We start from the raw sequence: 17,500 nt of genomic DNA on the forward strand, positions 1-17,500 counted from the left end.
TTCACTATTGATTATTGATCTGTGGAGGAACTTCACCTAAGGTACTAATACCTCTCTGTACAAATACTCAGTTACAAGTCAAATGTTACGGTAATTAAAGTACTAATACCCCTCTGTACAAATACTCTGTTACAAGTCACAGGTTTGGTTCATAACTAAACATTAGATTTTATAATCTTTGTATGTTTTTGTGTATAAAGTCCTAAAGCTGAAGTACATGAAGTGAAGTCGAAATACTCAAGTTTTGTACAAGTCCATCTATGTTTGTACAGTCCTAAGATAATACTTCATATTATATACTGAAACACAATATTTAACATGTATTTATGTTTTTAATGGGTGTATCAAAAGGTATTTTCACATTTACATTTATATATTTATATGTATATTTGAGTTAATGGATTGTGTGATGACCTAGTGAATGTGATTTGATCTGCCACCTGTCAGTCAAACGTCCGCCCCGCCCCTCTCATTGTTAACCTGTGAGTGGCCGGACCGTGTGCAGGTAGAAGATGATCAGGATGTCATTGGACAAGGAGGCGGTCCTACCGCATGAAGGAAGCCCTGCCTTCCCTGGCACCGGCGGCCTATCGGAGCAGCCGCAGCCGGCCAAGGCCCGCCCCCTACATGCTAAGAACAGCCAGACCCCCGTGGTCTCCGTCCCCGCCGCTCAGCGACTCGCTAAGCGGCGCTACTCCCTGGGCGTCGGCTTTAAGGGGCTGGCCAAGCGGCGGCGCCGCGCCCTCAGCGACAGCCAATCGGAGCCCGTCCTGCCGAGCCATTTCCTGTTGGGCGGGAACATCTTCGACCCACTTAATCTGAACTCTCTATTGGACGAAGACGTCAACAGGTAGGAAGCTCCGCCCCTCGTCCCCGGTCGCTCCGTGGGCTCGTCTGACCGTCACGCTCTTCCTCCTCAGGGCGACCAATCAGGAAACGCCAAAATGCTCTCCCCTGCCGTTTAGGGGCGGAGACCCCGTAGAGATCTTGGTGCCTCGCGACATCACCGACCCCCTGGACCTGAAGGAGAGGGGGCGGGGGGGAGGAGTCCTGCTGAACCCCGTGAAGGCCCGCAGGAGGCCCCGGAACCGGCACCACGGGGGAGGGGCCGGGGGAGGAGCCACAGGAGGGGGAGGAGCTGGCACAGAGAGGGCGGGGCTACCTGGTCGACTGTTTCCCTCCACAGCTGCACTGCTAGGTGAGTCTGGAACACCTGTCCTCTACTGACACCTGGTGGGGGATTGAGGAGGAACTCCTCATGGTGACAGTGATAAAAATAATGATGATGATTCCCTCCTCTCCTTCTCTTCCTCTCCTCTTTCCTTTTCTTCCTCTCCTCTCTCCTTCCTCCTTGTCTTCCTCTCCTTCTCTCCCTCTCCTCTCTCCTTCTCTTCTCGCTCCTCCTCTTCCTCTCTTCTCGCTCCTCCTCTTCCTCTCTTCTCGCTCCTCTTCTTCCTCTCTTTTCGCTCCTCCTCTCCTTCTCTTCCTCTCCTCTTTCCTTCCCTTCCTCTCTTCCTCTCCTCTCTCCTCCTCTCCTCTCTCCTTCTCCTCCTCCTCTCCTTCTCTTCCTCTCCTCTCTCCTTCTCTTCCTCTCCTCTCTCCTTCTCCTCCTCTCCTCTCTCCTTCTCTTCCTCTCCTCTCTCCTTCTCTTCCTCTCCTTCTCTCCCTCTCCTCTCTCCTTCTCTTCTCGCTCCTCCTCTCCTTCTCTTCCTCTCCTTCTCTTACTCTCCTCCTCCTCTCCTTCTCTTCCTCTCCTCTTTCCTTCCCTTCCTCTCTTCCTCTCCTCTCTCCTTCTCTTCCTCTCCTCTCTCCTTCTCTCCCTCTTCTCGCTCCTCCTCTTCCTCTCTTCTCTCTCCTTCTCTTCCTCTCCTCCTCTCCTTCTCTTACTCTCCTCTCTCCTTCTCCTTCTCTTCCTCTCCTTCTCTTCCTCTCCTTCTCTTCCTCTCCTCTCTTCCTCTCCTCTCTCCTTCTCTTCCTCTCCTCTTTCCTTCCCTTCCTCCCTTCCTCTCTTCCTCTCCTCTCTCCTTCTCCTCCTCTCCTCTCTCCTCCTCTCCTTCTCTTACTCTCCTTCTCTTCCTCTCCTCTCTCCTTCTATTCCTCTCCTCTTTCCTTCCCTTCCTCTCCTCTCTTCCTCTTATTGTGGCATAATTTAAAATGAGATGTTTTTATTTTCGTTGCTTGTTCTGCTGAGTGTTGGAGGGCCGTGAGGAAGACGAAGGTGTGATGAAGGTGAGGGTTCAGAGGTTAATGCGTGTTGTTGTGTGCAGTTCCTCTGCTGACCAGTGGGGGCAGCGTGGCGGCGTCCCCTCTGCCCTGTGAGCTCAACACGGCCATCACCTGCAGGGACGACGTGGCTCCGCCCCCCATCCTGCCCCGGAGACACACCCACCCGCCGCCGGGACACGCCCACAAGCCCGGTCACCAGGGCGACGGCCGCAGATGTAGGCGGCGCCGCTCCGCCTCGGCGAGGTCGGCCGACAACACCGACGCCGTGGCAACCGCAGCTCAGCCAACCAGGTTCCAGACGCCGCTCGTGGGAGGAGCTAAAGCTGGCAGGTGAGTGTCACACCTGAAGTAATGAGGGGACAGGAAGTGGAGAAGGATACTGTGATCTGATTGGCTGCCCCAACAGGTGTGGAGGACTTCAGTCCGGCTCTGCTCATCCACCAGCGAAGAAGAAGGACAAGCGCCGCTACCAGCACGGCAACCACAGCGGTTACTACGGCTTCAGCGGTCTCTACGGCGACGGGGGGGAGGGGCGCGTCGGGCCCAGGGAGGACCCGAGGCTCCGCCTCCTGCGAGCCGATTGGTTCAGAGACAAGAGGGTTCTGGACGTCGGCTCTGGCGCCGGTCACCTGACGCTGGCTGTGGCCCGAAGGTTCGACCCCGCCCACATTCTGGGGGTGGAGCTAGACCATCGATTGGTCCATGCAGCCAAGCAGAACGTCAGGCACTTCTTGTCACATGACCTGGTGGTGGAGGAGAGGAGCAGGGAGAAGAAGAAGGAGGAAGAGGAGGAGGAGGAGGAGGAGGAGGAGGTGGTCCAGCTCCTCCCCTTCCCCCTGTCCTTCAGGGTGAGTCGAGGCCCGCTCTCTGCTCCTCCTCTCCTCACACCTTCCTCCTCCTCCAGGTTCCCCAGCAATGTCACCTTCATCCAGGTGAGTCTATACACACACACACACACACACAGGTCCACACACTCCTGAGCCTGTGACATCACTCCTGCTGAGGCTCTGACTCCTCCCACAGGGCGACTACTTGTCCAGGCGCTGGGCGGGGCGGGGCCAGTATGATGTCATCATGTGTCTGGGCGTGACCAAATGGGTGCAGCTGCAGTCAGGTGACGGGGGCGTGGCCACGCTGTTCAGACGAGCCTATCAGAGCCTGTCGTCGGGCGGATTATTCATGCTGGAGCCACAACCGTGGAGCAGCTACTGCCACAGCAAGAGGGCCTCGGTAAATAGATATAGATGTAAAAGTGTGTGTACAAATATGTATGTGTGTATGTATGTACAAATACACACTAAGACAAAGTTGTCTGCTTCAGGAAGCGACAGATCGAAACTTCAGGAGTTTGAGACTGAGACCTGAACATTTCACCTGCTACCTGACCGACAACGTGGGCTTCACCTCATACAGACTGCTCACACACACAGGTACACACACACACGGGTACACACACAGGTACACACACGGGTACACACACACACGGGTACACACACACACGGGTACACACACACGTACACACACAGGTACACACACACACGGGTACACACACACGTACACACACACACACAGGTACACACACACACACACACACAGGTACACACACACACACGCGCGCGGTAGGAGCGGCTGTAGCTCGTGGAGTGGTCGTCCCTCCTAACATGTGATCTGATTGGTTCATTTTTCCAGGTAACCAGCGGCCAATCTACCTGTTCCACAAAGGCCCCGCCCACAGGAAGTGATGTCACCAGGACAGGATGTGACACATCTCTCTTTTAGGCGCCAGTTTCCATGGCGACCACTCTGGACTTTGACAGACAGGTGGAGAAGAGAAAGCCGATTGGACGCTGTGTTTCTGACTGGAGAGCTGGCAGCTGATTGGTCGCCCGGTCGAGTCGGTTCGATGACATCTCAGCTGGTAACGAGCTGGAGTCTGACTGACAGCAAGGCTTTCTGTCACTCAAGCCAGAGCAAAGGATTGTGGGACGCTGCCCTCTGATTGGACACGAACAGGAAGTGACACAGACGGGAAGTGACACAGACAGGAAGTGACACAGACAGGAAGTGACACTGCTTCAGAACATTTCATTGTCTAACAGTTCTTTGTCAAAATGAATCGATGGTTTTGATAAAGCTGCAGCTAACTTTTATCTGTGATGTCATCGATCTCTCCATCAGATCATCAATGTTGTTATTGATCCTCAGGATCAGCTGTGACCAGCTGATGATGTCATCGATGTTGTTATTGATTCTCTTGGATACCAGCACACGGATGATAAACATGTGATGAGAACTGATGTCACGTGTGTGACCTCACTGGGTGGCGCTCTCTCCCAGTGAAACCAGTTCACTGAGCCGACTGCTACTGTAACTGGGAGGCTGGAGGACACACACACACACACACACACACACACACACACACACACACACACAGTCAGTGCGTTTACATGATGGTATTAATTTGAATCTTGCTTTACTCGGACTCTGCTCTTTCGGGGCAACTGCTGTTATCCTAATGTACATGACAGTGAATAAATTAAATTATTGGCTGAAAGCATGTCATATCCGATACGATAGGTGGCGCTGTTTTCATTACATGTAGTGGTGATACAGCCATCTCTGCTTGACCTCTTCACTCTTCATAATGGAGAGAACCCCGCTAGCTTCAGTGGTTGTCGGGAAGCAAACAGGGAACGAGCAGCAGCGCTAGCTGGCTACAGCAGGGAGCTAGTAGAGATCAAACAGGGAACGAGCAGCAACGCTAGCTGGCTACAGCAGGGAGCTAGTAGAGATCAAACAGGGAGCTAGCAGCAGCGCTAGCTGGCTACAGCAGGGAGCTAGTAGAGATCAAACAGGGAACGAGCAGCAGCGCTAGCTGGCTACAGCAGGGAGCTAGCAGCAGCGCTAGCTGGCTACAGCAGGGAGCTAGCAGCAGCGCTAGCTGGCTACAGCAGGGAGCTAGTAGAGATCAAACAGGGAGCTAGCAGCAGCGCTAGCTGGCTACAGCAGGGAGCTAGTAGAGACACCCACCGAAGGGAGTATCGTCTCGTAACCCGACTTTTACGTTTGTTTCTGCCGGCCGTGACAATTTATCGTCTTTTTTGACTTCCGGGTCACGACCTGGGAGGGAGGGAGGAGGGAAGGACGGAGGGAGGGAGGGAGGAGGGAAGGACGGAGGGAGGGAGAGAGGAGAGAGGAGGCGGCGGGATCTTGAGCATGCGCACAAACGCGTAGTCCAGTTCCGATCCGATTCAGCGTTTACATGCAGCATTATTCGAATTATCAATCGAATCGAATCGAGTTATCCAGGGGTGTTAATCGGATCGTAGTCGGACCGCAGTTATTCAAATAAAGGTGTTTACATGAACAGGATAATTCGATTTTAGTCGGACTAAGCCAGTAATTCGAATCCATGTAAACACACACACACACACACACACACTTAAACAGATTGATCAGGTTTGATTGACAGCTCACCTCATGGGAGGAGTCCATCTGCTCTAGAGCCTGCAGGATATGACATCATACAAACTGTATGACATCACAGATGACCCTATGACATCACAGATCACCGTATGACATCACAGATGATCCCAGATCACTGTGTGATATCTATGAAGGCTGCTGCTATGAACTCTGGGTAAATGATGACATCATCGATGCTCCATGAAGAACTCCGATCTGTCCAATGAGAGAGGAGCGCTTGTTTTATTCACCTTGACTCAGACACACACACACTGAAGAAGGTGTGTGTGTGTGTGTTCTCAGCAGTCTCGGTCAACAGTTTAGAATAATATTAGTCTAACACACACACACACACACACACACACACACACAGTGAAAACAGCTGTGGAGGAAACAACTTCATTATGTTCATGAATATGATTCAAATAGAAAAACAAGCTTCGGGGAAGAGAGAGAGGGAAGGCTCTCTCTCTCTCTCTCCCCCCCCCTCTGTCTGTCTCTCTCTCTCCCTCACCCTCTGTCTCTGTCTCTCTCTCTCTCGTCTCTCTCTCTCTCTCTCTCTCTCTCTCTCTCTCTCTCTCTCTCTCTCTCTCTCTCATTCCTGTCTAACTCGTCCCAGATGTCGGAGGATCAGAGAAACAGGAGACTGTCTGTCTGTCTGCCTGTCTGTCTGTCTGTCGTGAGGTGAGACTTGTGAACTGGTTGCTCAGACTAAATGGCTCCAAGCTGAAAGGCATCATGGGAAACGTAGGAAACGAATGTCAGGGACAGCACTTCCTGTCTGCTGCTGGAATGTTCCAGCAGCCAATCGGAGGCCAGCATCCTCAGAGAAGAGACAGGAAATGGAGGAGGGAGGAGCGCACAGGAAGAGGAGCGACTGCAGGGCGGGTCAGAGGTCACGGCCCACAATGCACTGGGGCTGACCCAGAGACACGACCCACAATGCACTGGGGCTGACCCAGAGACACGACCCATAATGCACTGGGTTTGACCCAGAGACACAACCCACAATGCACTGGGTCTGGCCCAGTGACACAACCCACAATGCACTGGGTCTGGCCCAAAGACACAACCCACAATGCACTGGGGCTGACCCTGAAACACAACCCCAGAATGCACTGGGGCTGACCCAGAAACATGACCCACAATGCACTGGGGCTGACCCAGAGATATGACCCACAATGCACTGGGTCTGACCCAGAGATATGACCCACAATGCACTGGATCTGACCCAGAGACACAACCCACAATGCACTCCCACTGGGGCTGACACAGACTGGCCCAGTGGCCTACAGGGCCTCAAACCCAGAACCCTCAGGATGCTCTGCAGAACCAGCAGTGAGTCCTGACTATAGACCTGAGCTCCTCCTCCCTCCCCCCCCCCCCCTTCTTCCTCCTCAGGTTCTTTTTATCCCTCTGGGTTTGTCCACACCTCCTGACAAAGAATAGGAGCTGATACCTGAAACCTTCATCCTCCAGGAGGAGGAGGAAGAGGTATCTGCCTCCTTTCATCTGAGCTGTGACATCATCCGAGTGTCTCACCTGAGCTCCAGGGAGACATAGAAACCAGTCTGACACACACACGCACACACTCTTATATATTTCTGCATTTTTATATTTTAATATTTTGAATAAATACTGAATTTTAACATTGTGACTATAATTATTTTCATATTGTATTAATGTAGTTTTAATTATTTATTTACTTAAATAAAACAGTATTTAATCACTCTCATAGTTCATAATATTAATATTGTTGTTACAGAGCGACAGACACATTCCTTCACAGCGGGCTGTCGCTCTCATGATTGACGGCTCGGACAGCCAATCACAACCAGGGGGAGGGGGCGTGGCCTCCGCGACCCTCCAGGAGGAAACTTGAGTCTTTTGTCCCAACTTTATTGCGCTGGTTCCCGCAGGTCTGGACTGGGACCACTGGAAGCACTGGGACCCGCACGGAGCTAGGACTGGGAGAGAGAGAGGGAGAGGGAGAGAGAGAGGGAGAGAAAGAGGGAGAGAGAGAGAGAGGGAGAGAGAGGGAGAGAGAGAGAGAGAGAGAGAGAGAGAGAGAGGGAGAGAGAGAAAGAGAGAGAGAGAAAGAGAGAGAGAGAGAGAGAGAGAGAGAGAGAGAGGAGAGAGAGAGAGAGAGAGAGAGAGAGAGAGAGAGAGAGAGAGAGAGAGAGAGAGGAGATGAGATGAGAGAGAGGGGAGAGAGAGAGGGAGAGAGAGAGGGGAGAGAGAGAGAGAGAGAGAGAGAGAGAGAGGAGAGAGAGAGGGAGAGAGAGAGAGGAGAGAGAGAGGAGAGAGAGAGAGAGAGAGAGAGAGAGAGGAGAGAGAGAGAGAGAGAGAGAGAGAGAGAGGTAGAGAGAGAGAGAGAGAGAGAGAGAGAGGAGGCCTCCTTTTCCTTCTGGAGCCCCTTCTTCTCGTCTGTCGGCGTCCATCTTGAAACTTCGGATTCTTTCTGAACTAAAAGTTTTTTCTTCTGGGATCCAATGAGGCGCGCGCAGCCGACCGGGTGCGCGCGCAGCTGACGGTCCGTGGTCAGGGATCGATAGTTGTGATCGGGCTCCGGATGGAGGCTCAGAGGGGCCCCGCGGCCTCCTCCTGCGGGCTGCTGCTGCGCCTCCTGCCGCTGCTGCTGCTGAGCTGCTGGCGAGCAGAAGAAGGTACCTCACCTGTAGTACTCACCTGTAGTACTTCACCTGTAATACTGACCTGTAGTACTCACCTGTAGTACTGACCTGTAATACTCACTTGTAGTACTCACCTGTAGTACTCAACTGTAATACTGACCTGTAGTACTCACCTGTAGTACTTCACCTGTAATACTCACCTGTAGTACACACCTGTAGTACTGACCTGTAATACTCACTTGTAGTACTCACCTGTAGTACTCACCTGTAGTACTTCACCTGTAGTACTCAGCTGTAGTACCTCACCTGTAGTACTCACCTGTAGTACTCACCTGTAATACTCACCTGTAGTACTTCACCTGTAGTACTCACCTGCAGTACTTTACCTGTAGCACTCACCTGCAGTACTTTACCTGTAGCACTCACCTGTAGTACTTCACCTGTAGTACCTCACCTGTAGTACTCAACTGTAGTACTCACCTGTAGTACCTTACCTGTAGTACTTCACCTGTAATACTCACCTGTAATACTCACCTGTAATACTCACCAGTAGTACTTTACCTGTAGCACTCACCTGTAATACTCACCTGTAGTACTCACCTGTAGTACTTCAACTGTAGTACTCAGCTGTAGTACCTCACCTGTAGTACTCACCTGTAGTACTCATCTGTAGTACTCACCTGTAATACTCACCTGTCGTACTTCACCTGTTGTACTCAGCTGTAGTACTCTCCTGTAGTACTCAGTTCATCCTTCAGTTTATCATAAAGATTCATCAACACATACAATAACACTTTATCAGGTACAGGTGTACCTGTCTGTCTTTCAGAGGTCCTGTCTACCTGTCATACCTGTCTGTGTGTCTACCTGTCTGTGTGACTACCTGTCTGTGTGACTACCTGTCTGTGTGTCTACCTGTCTGTGTGTCTACCTGTCTGTCTCTCAGAGGTCCTTTGTGACTACCTGTCTGTGTGTCTACCTGTCTGTGTGACTACCTGTCTGTCTCTCAGAGGTCCTTTGTGACTACCTGTCTGTCTACCTGTCTGTCTCTCAGAGGTGCTGCTGAACACTAAGCTGGAGACGTCAGATCTCGGGTGGACCAACCATCCGGCTGAAGATCCTCAGGTACGTCCCGTGAGCCGTTAGCTCCGCGCTAACGGCTACCATTCATGTCAATGGAGAATGCTAGTGCCTAACCCGGCTCCCCCGCGCAGTGGGAGGAGCTGAGCGGCCTGGACGAGGAGGCGACCAGCGTGCGGACCTATGAGATCTGCACGCCGGACAGCGCGGCCTCCTATTGGCTGAGGACGCGCTGGATCCCGCGCGGCGCGGCCAGCAGCCTGTACGTGGAGATCCGCTTCACCATGATGGAGTGCGCCAGCCTGGACCGCCGGCACTGCAAGGAGACCTTCGACCTCTACAGCTTCCAGAGCGAGCGGGACGAGGCCACGCCCACCCACCCGGCCTGGAGCGAGGACCCGTACGCCAAGGTGTCCACGCTGGCGGCCGACCAGCTGATGTCGCGCAGCGAGCGGCGCTCCAACCTGCGGCTGCTGCGGCTGCGGCGGCTGCAGGGGGCGGGGCTCTACCTGGCCTTCCGCAGCCAGGGCGCCTGCATGGCGCTGCTCGCCGTGCGCGTCTTCTACAGGAAGTGCCCGCCGCTGCGCCGCGCCTTCGCCGCCTTCCCCGAGACCGTCCCCCACTCGCTGGTGGAGCAGGTCAGGGATACAGCTTTTATCTTGAAAAGTCACCATCGGCACGCAGTTCCTGTTGTTTACAAAATAAAAGCTTCAAATGTAGTTTTTAAATACAATTATTTTATTACATCAGTTACTTTACAAAATAAAAGTACATTTATTTATTACATTGTGTGTGTGTGTGTGTGTGTGTGTGTATGTGCGCTGCAGGCTCAAGGTGTGTGTGTGGAAAACGCCGTGACTCCCCCCGGCGAGCAGTCTAAACCTCCCAGCATGCTTTGCGGTGAGGACGGGCAGTGGGTGGGGCAGCCCACGTCCAGCTGCTCCTGTCGCCCCGGTTACGAGGCGGGAGACACCAACGTGCGCTGCCGAGGTGAGATTCAAAGTGTGTGTGTGTGTGTGTGTGTGTGTGTGTGTGTGTGTGTGTGACATCATGGCAGCACTTTCCACATCCTGTCTGAGTCAAGGTCACTTCCTGTCTCTTTGTCTTCCTGGTGTCTCTCTGGGATCCAGGAAGACAAAGTCCTGAATTAAACTGTGAGTCCTGATCCAGAACCAGAACCCTGTAGGTCTGACCCAGAACCCGTGTGTCCGCAGCGTGTCCCTCGGGTCAGTTCAAGGCGGGTCCAGGACTCGGGTTCTGCGTCTCGTGTCCGGACCGGAGCAACACTCTCATCCCGGGCTCCGCCTACTGCCTCTGTCACCCCGGTTACCACCGAGCCGACTCCGACCCGCCGGCCGCCGCCTGCACGCGTAAGACCTCTTCTTCCCGTTTCCCAGAATGCAACGCTGACCCCCGCGACCTCTGACCCCGCGACCTCTGACCCGCAGGCCCGCCCTCGGCCCCCCGCGCCATCGTGAGCCAGATCAACGACAGCTCGCTGAGTCTGGAGTGGAGCGAGCCGCTGGACCGAGGAGGACGGCGAGACCTGGAGTACCGGGTCCTGTGCTCCAGCTGCAGGGGCCCGTCCCAGGTCCAGAACCACGAGCACGCAGAGCAGAACCTCGCAGAGCAGAACCATGTAGAGCAGAACCACGCAGAGCAGAACCATGTAGAGCAGAACCACGCAGAGCAGAACCATATGGACCAGAGCCATGTAGACCAGAACCATGCGGACCAGAGCCATGTAGACTAGACCCATGTAGACCAGAACCATGTAGACCACGCAGACCAGAACCATGTAGACCAGAACCATGTAGAGCAGAACCACGCAGACCAGAACCACGCGGACCAGAACCATGTAGAGCAGAACCACGTAGACCAGAACCGCATAGAGCAGAACCAAGCAGAGCAGAACCACTAGACTAGAACTATGTAGACCAGAACCATGTGGACCAGAACCACGTAGACCACGCAGACTAGAACCATGCAGACTAGAACCATGCAGACTAGAACCATGCAGACTAGAACCACGTAGACTAGAACCACGTAGACCAGAACCATGTAGACCAGTGAGATACGACCAGGTGTACCTGACTCCTCCCCCTCCTGCTGCCTCTGCAGGGATTGGCTGCCTCCTGCTCCCCGTGTGGTGACGGTGTTCTGTACCGTCCGGCGCAGCGAGGACTGACGCAGCGCCGCGTGTCCGTGTGGGGACTCCGCCCACACACCCAGTACACCTTCACCGTCCAATCGCTGAGCGGCGTCTCCGCTCTGAGCCAATCAGAGCCGGCCTCCGACAGAGTCAACGTCACCACCAGCAGAGACGGTACCTCACGGACTACATTACCCAGAAGGCCTCGCATACGACAAGCTGCGTTTTAGTGGTCAATAATAATACTGTGTGTGTGTGTGTGTGTGTGTGTGTGTGTGTGTGTGTGTGCAGTTCCTCCTCCAGTGTCCGGCCTCAGGAGGGCGGCGGCCTCAGAGTCCAGTCTGTCTCTAGAGTGGAACGTTCCACTTCTGCAGAACCAGTTCCAGATCCTGGACTACCAGCTCCGCTACAGCCCCAAGGTACGTACACACACACACACACACACACACACACACACACACACACACACACACACACACACACACACACACACACACACACACACACACACTCCAGCAGCTCTTAAATGTTACTGACAGAACTTTGCAGTTGACTTAAAGAAGGAAGGTTCTTTTCTGGTTCTCTGGTGGATGTTCTGTGTTCTCTGGTGGATGTTCTGTGTTCTCTGGTTGATGTTCTGTGTTCTCTGGTTGATGTTCTGTGTTCTCTGGTTGATGTTCTGTGTTCTCTGGTGGATGTTCTGTGTTCTCTGGTTGATGTTCTGTGTTCTCTCTGATGTCACCAGGACAGCGAGGAGGCGTGGCAGTACGTGTCCAGCGGTTCTTCTTCGGTGGTGCTGGCGGGGCTGCGGCGCGCGGCGCGGTACCGGGTTCAGGTCCGAGCCCGCTCACAGGCCGGGTACGGAGCCTTCGGCCCAGAGGACGCCTTCAACACGCTGCCTGATGGTGAGACGCCCGTCTGTCTGACTGTCTGTGTGCAGCGTCCACAGAGTAGAGGAAGAGGAAGGTGGAGAATCCCAACAGGAGCAGCAACAAGTCAACCTCATTCTTTATTTTAAAAGATTACAAACAAACATTTCCTGTCTGTCTGTCCTCCTGTCTGTCTGTCTGTCCTCCTGTCTGTCCTCCTGTCTGTCTGTCCTCCTGTCTGTCTGTCCTCCTGTCTGTCTGCAGGTTCTCAGCTGGTGGTGACGTTGGTTCTCGTCTCTTTGGGGGTTCTGATGCTCATCGTGATCCTGATTCTCTATTGTTACCGGTAAAACACACACACGCACACACACGCACACACAGACACACACACAGACACACACACAGACAGACAGACACAGACAGACAGACACACACACGTTGACTATATTCAGAGAAACTCAACACTGAGAGAAAATAGACAATAACATTCCTGAGAAACTAAAGTCTACTCTTGTCTGTCTCTCTCCTGTCTGTCTCTCTCCTGTCTGTCTCTCTCCTGTCTGTCTGTCTGTCTGTCTGTCTGTCTCTCTCCTGTCTGTCTCTACCGGTCTGTCTCTATGTGTCTGTCTGTCTCTACGTGTCTGTCTGTCTCTCTCCTGTCTGTCTCTACCTGTCTGTCTGTCTCTACCGGTCTGTCTGTCTCTCTCCTGTCTGTCTCTACCTGTCTGTCTGTCTGTCTATCTGTCTCTCTCCTGTCTGTCTCTACCTGTCTGTCTCTATGTGTCTGTCTGTCTCTACGTGTCTGTCTGTCTCTCTCCTGTCTGTCTCTACCTGTCTGTCTGTCTCTCTCCTGTCTGTCTCTACCTGTCTGTCTCTATGTGTCTGTCTGTCTCTACGTGTCTGTCTGTCTCTCTCCTGTCTGTCTCTACCTGTCTGTCTGTCTCTCTCCTGTCTGTCTCTACCTGTCTGTCTGTCTCTCTCCTGTCTGTCTCTACCTGTCTGTCTCTACATGTCTGTCTGTCTCTCTCCTGTCTGTCTCTACCTGTCTGTCTGTCTCTCTACCTGTCTGTCTGTCTATCTGTCTCTCTCCTGTCTGTCTCTACCTGTCTGTCTGTCTCTACCTGTCTGTCTCTACGTGTCTGTCTGTCTGTCTCTCTCCTGTCTGTCTCTACCTGTTTGTCTCTATGTGTCTGTCTGTCTCTACCTGTCTGTCTCTACGTGTCTGTCTGTCTGTCTCTCTCCTGTCTGTCTCTACCTGTCTGTCTGTCTCTACCTGTCTGTCTCTACGTGTCTGTCTGTCTGTCTCTCTCCTGTCTGTCCCTACCTGTCTGTCTCTACCTGTCTGTCTGTCTCTCTCCTGTCTGTCTCTACCTGTCTGTCTGTCTCTCTCCTGTCTGTCTCTACCTGTCTGTCTGTCTCTCTCCTGTCTGTCTCTACCTGTCTGTCTCTACGTGTCTGTCTGTCTCTCTCCTGTCTGTCTCTACCTGTCTGTCTGTCTCTCTCCTGTCTGTTTCTGTCTGTCTGTCTCTCTCCTGTCTGTCTCTACCTGTCTGTCTCTCTCCATTCTGTCTCTACCTGTCTGTCTCTACCCGTCTGTCTCTCTCCATTCTGTCTCTACCTGTCTGTCTCTCTACCTGTCTGTCTCTACCTGTCTGTCCTCCAGCAGGAGGGTGAAGGACTCCTCCCTGAGTGAAAGAGGTGGACACTACCAGATGGGACAGAGTGAGTTTCACTTCCACCAGTCAGAGTATTGATGAAGATGATGAGGATGATGAAGGTGTTGAGGATGATGATGAAGATGTGAATGATGATGATGATGATGTCGTCACAGCGATGAAGGTGTACATCGACCCGTTTACGTACGAGGACCCCAACGAGGCGGTGAGGGAGTTCACCAAAGAGATCGAGGCGTCTTTTGTGAAGATCGAGGAGGTGATCGGAGCAGGTGAGCTTTAGTACCTGGAGAACCTGGAGAACCTGAGGGAACCTGTAGGAAACCTAAGGGAACCTGTAGGGAACCTGAGAGAACCTGTAGGGAACCTGAGGGAACCTGTAAGGAACATGTAAGGAACCTGAGAGAACCTGTAGGGAACCTGATGGAAACCTGTGGGGAACCTGAGGAGAACCTGTAAGGAACATGTGGAGATTCTGAGGGGAACATGTAGGGTCTGTAAGGAACCTGAGGGAAACCTGCAGGGAACCTGTAAGGAACCTTGTGTAGTACTACTTCATCCCTCACATGTACTTGTCCAGGTGAGTAGTACTACTTCATCCCTCACATGTACATGTCCAGGTGAGTAGTACTACTTCATCCCTCACATGTACATGTCCAGGTGAGTAGTACTACTTCATCCCTCACATGTACATGTCCAGGTGAGTAGTACTACTTCATCCCTCACATGTACATGTCCAGGTGAGTAGTACTACTTCATCCCTCACATGTACCTGTCCAGGTGAGTAGTACTACTTCATCCCTCACATGTACCTGTCCAGGTGAGTAGTACTACTTCATCCCTCACATGTACCTGTCCAGGTGAGTAGTACTACTTCATCCCTCACATGTACCTGTCCAGGTGAGTAGTACTACTTCATCCCTCACATGTACCTGTCCAGGTGAGTAGTACTACTTCATCCCTCACATGTACCTGTCCAGGTGAGTTCGGCGAGGTGTGCCGCGGCCGGCTGAGGGTCCCGGGCAGGAAGGAGAACTACGTGGCGATCAAGACGCTGAAGGGCGGGTACACGGACAAGCAGAGGCGGGACTTCCTGTCGGAGGCGTCCATCATGGGCCAGTTCCAGCACCCCAACATCATCCACCTGGAGGGCGTCATCACCACTTCCTGTCCCGTCATGATCCTCACCGAGTTCATGGAGAACGGGGCGCTGGACAGCTTCCTGAGGGTGAGACGGGCAGCGATGGCGCCTCACAGAGGTCTGTCTGCCCGTCCGCCTGTCTCACGGCCCGCCCGTCTGTCTGCAGGTGAATGACGGACAGTTCACCAGCATCCAGCTGGTGGGCATGCTGCGCGGCATCGCGGCCGGCATGCGCTACCTGTCTGACATGAGCTTCGTCCACCGGGACCTCGCCGCCCGCAACATCCTGGTGAACGCCAACCTGGTGTGCAAGGTGAGACGGGCACCTGTCTGTGTGTGTGAGTGTGTGAGTGTGTGTGTGTGTGTGTGTGTGTGTGTGTGATCAGCTGTGTTGTGTTCACAGGTGTCAGATTTCGGCCTCAGCAGGTTCCTGACTGAGAACTCTTCAGACCCGACGTACACCAGCTCTCTGGTAGGTCAGCTGACTCCCATGATGCTCTCTGTTCACACCTGTACCAGTACAGTTTGTTAGCTTAGCATTGTGTGGAAGCAACATGGCCGCCACACAGAGCATGTGTTTATTAAACAACACGCTGATGAATGTTGATGTTGTACCTGTGCTTTTATTTTGAAAGGCTGTCTGTCTGTCTCCCCAGGGAGGGAAGATTCCCATCCGCTGGACGGCCCCTGAAGCCATCGCCTACAGGTGAGTCCGGCACTGCAGGTGAGGCTCTGCTGCAGGTGAGGAAGCTCACTGCTCCTCCTCTTCCTCTTCCTACAGGAAGTTCACCTCAGCCAGTGACGGGTGGAGCTACGGCATCGTCATGTGGGAGGTGATGTCATACGGGGAGCGGCCATATTGGGACATGAGCAACCAGGATGTAAGACACCTGTCTGTCTGTCTGTTTGCTGCCTGTCTGTCTCTCTCTCCTGTCTCACCCTCCTACCTGTCTGTCTCTCAGGTGATCAACGCCATCGAGCAGGACTACCGCCTGCCCCCCCCCCCAGAGTGCCCCTCCTCCCTGCACGGCCTCATGCTGGACTGCTGGCAGAAGGAACGAGCCAATCGGCCGAGGTTCTGCGACGTGGTGTCTGCTCTCGATAGGCTGATCCGAAACCCCGCCTCCCTGAAGCTGACGCTGCCCGAGGGTCGCAGGTGAGACCGTGTGTACCTGTCTGTCTGTCAGCAGGTCTCACTCTACCTGTCTGTCTCTCTACCTGTCTCACTCTACCTGTCTGTCTGCCTGTCTGTCTCTCAGCAGGTCCCAGCCCCTGCTGGACCAGCGTGTCCCTCCGTGTCTCTCGTCCTGTGCTTCTGTCTCCGAGTGGCTTCGCGCTCTGAAGATGGAGCGCTACGAGCAGAGCTTCCTGCAGGAGGGGCTCACGAGCCTGGAGGCCGTCAGCCGGCTGGACACCGAGTAAGAGTGTGTGTGTGTGTGTTTATATATATATATATATATATATATATATATATATATATATATATATATATATATATATATATATATATATATGAACGTTTGTCGCTGGTTAAGCCTCGTCTTCTTGCTCTGTTGCCATAGCGACCTGCTCAGAGTGGGCGTGACCCTTGCTGGACACCAGAAGAAGATCCTCTCCTCCGTCCAGACGCTCAGGGTCCACGAAGCCCCGCCCACGCTGCTCTACTGACCAACCACTACACTCGGACGCTGAGCCACGCCCACTCCTAACCACTGAACAAACCAAAGCTCCTCCCACGGGGCCGGGAGGGGGACTCACCGGCCAATCAGCAGCCAGCACAGCAGACGTCGGCCTCCTATTGGACAGAGATGTTTGAACCGCCCCCTTTGGCCCCGCCCAGGTTCTGGTGCTCTGGTTTAGATCCGTCCTTGCAGAAGACAGAGGACTACATTCAGCTACTGGAACCTTCAGGTCTCAGCTGTGGTCCAAAGGAACCAGAACCTTCAGGTCTAAGTGTATTTTATTGAGCCCTCTGAGGTTCTGGTTCTGTTGGTAAACCTCGATGTGAAAGTGGACCGCTGGTCCAGAACTCTCTCAGGACTCAGGTTCAAAACCACGGCAGAGGAAGTGAGTTAGTCCACAAACCGGTTTTAACAGAACCAGATCCAGGACTGGGGGTCCGGTTCTGTTTGAGGACAAGAACTGTTGGAACTGTTGCTTTTGTATTTTAGCACTTTTTGTACTTGACGTGTGATCATGTTTTTATACTAAAGTCATTTTGTAAGAAAAAGATTTGTCTTTCAAATGTTCTGAAGAAGACG

The 17,500-nt window shown here is 53.2% G+C and overlaps 2 protein-coding genes across 5 annotated transcripts in view; both read left to right on the plus strand.

Annotated features, from left to right (window-relative positions):
* The window catches only part of LOC137791970 (7SK snRNA methylphosphate capping enzyme-like), a 5,375-nt gene extending 580 nt beyond the window's left edge, over positions 1 to 4,795 (plus strand). Inside the window, exons 2-8 of one of the 2 annotated variants that reach the window (XM_068587199.1) lie at positions 448 to 850; positions 921 to 1,198; positions 2,268 to 2,556; positions 2,633 to 3,158; positions 3,250 to 3,456; positions 3,548 to 3,656; positions 3,916 to 4,795. In XM_068587199.1, the coding sequence (XP_068443300.1) occupies positions 513 to 850; positions 921 to 1,198; positions 2,268 to 2,556; positions 2,633 to 3,158; positions 3,250 to 3,456; positions 3,548 to 3,656; positions 3,916 to 3,968 (1,800 nt within the window). In that variant the 5' untranslated portion in view covers positions 448 to 512 and the 3' untranslated portion in view covers positions 3,969 to 4,795. The remainder of the gene's footprint in view (positions 1 to 447; positions 851 to 920; positions 1,199 to 2,267; positions 2,557 to 2,632; positions 3,159 to 3,249; positions 3,457 to 3,547; positions 3,657 to 3,915) is intronic. The other variant, XM_068587198.1, reaches the window with a different exon arrangement.
* Positions 4,796 to 8,065: 3,270 nt separating this feature from the next.
* Positions 8,066 to 17,469, plus strand: LOC137792095 (ephrin type-B receptor 4b-like). Of its 3 annotated transcripts, none has more exons than XM_068587548.1 (20): positions 8,066 to 8,357; positions 9,379 to 9,449; positions 9,539 to 10,042; positions 10,232 to 10,394; positions 10,619 to 10,774; positions 10,853 to 10,995; positions 11,526 to 11,730; positions 11,848 to 11,975; positions 12,302 to 12,461; positions 12,690 to 12,771; positions 14,089 to 14,147; positions 14,257 to 14,370; positions 15,079 to 15,326; positions 15,406 to 15,552; positions 15,643 to 15,711; positions 15,896 to 15,945; positions 16,021 to 16,120; positions 16,202 to 16,395; positions 16,499 to 16,657; positions 16,802 to 17,469. In XM_068587548.1, the coding sequence occupies exons 1-20, from the start codon at positions 8,264 to 8,266 to the stop codon at positions 16,905 to 16,907; spliced, it is 2,952 nt and encodes a 983-aa protein (XP_068443649.1). In that variant the 5' UTR covers positions 8,066 to 8,263; the 3' UTR covers positions 16,908 to 17,469. The 3 variants fall into 3 exon arrangements, with proteins under 3 accessions (XP_068443649.1, XP_068443651.1, XP_068443650.1); XM_068587550.1 differs by having other exon boundaries at positions 16,502 to 16,657; XM_068587549.1 differs by having other exon boundaries at positions 14,092 to 14,147.
* Positions 17,470 to 17,500: the final 31 nt, after the last annotated feature.

Source organism: Clinocottus analis, unplaced genomic scaffold (genome assembly GCF_023055335.1).
Source record: "Clinocottus analis isolate CAN_PGR_092001 unplaced genomic scaffold, fCliAna1.0.p SCAF_21, whole genome shotgun sequence".
Lineage (NCBI taxonomy): Eukaryota > Metazoa > Chordata > Actinopteri > Perciformes > Cottidae > Clinocottus > Clinocottus analis.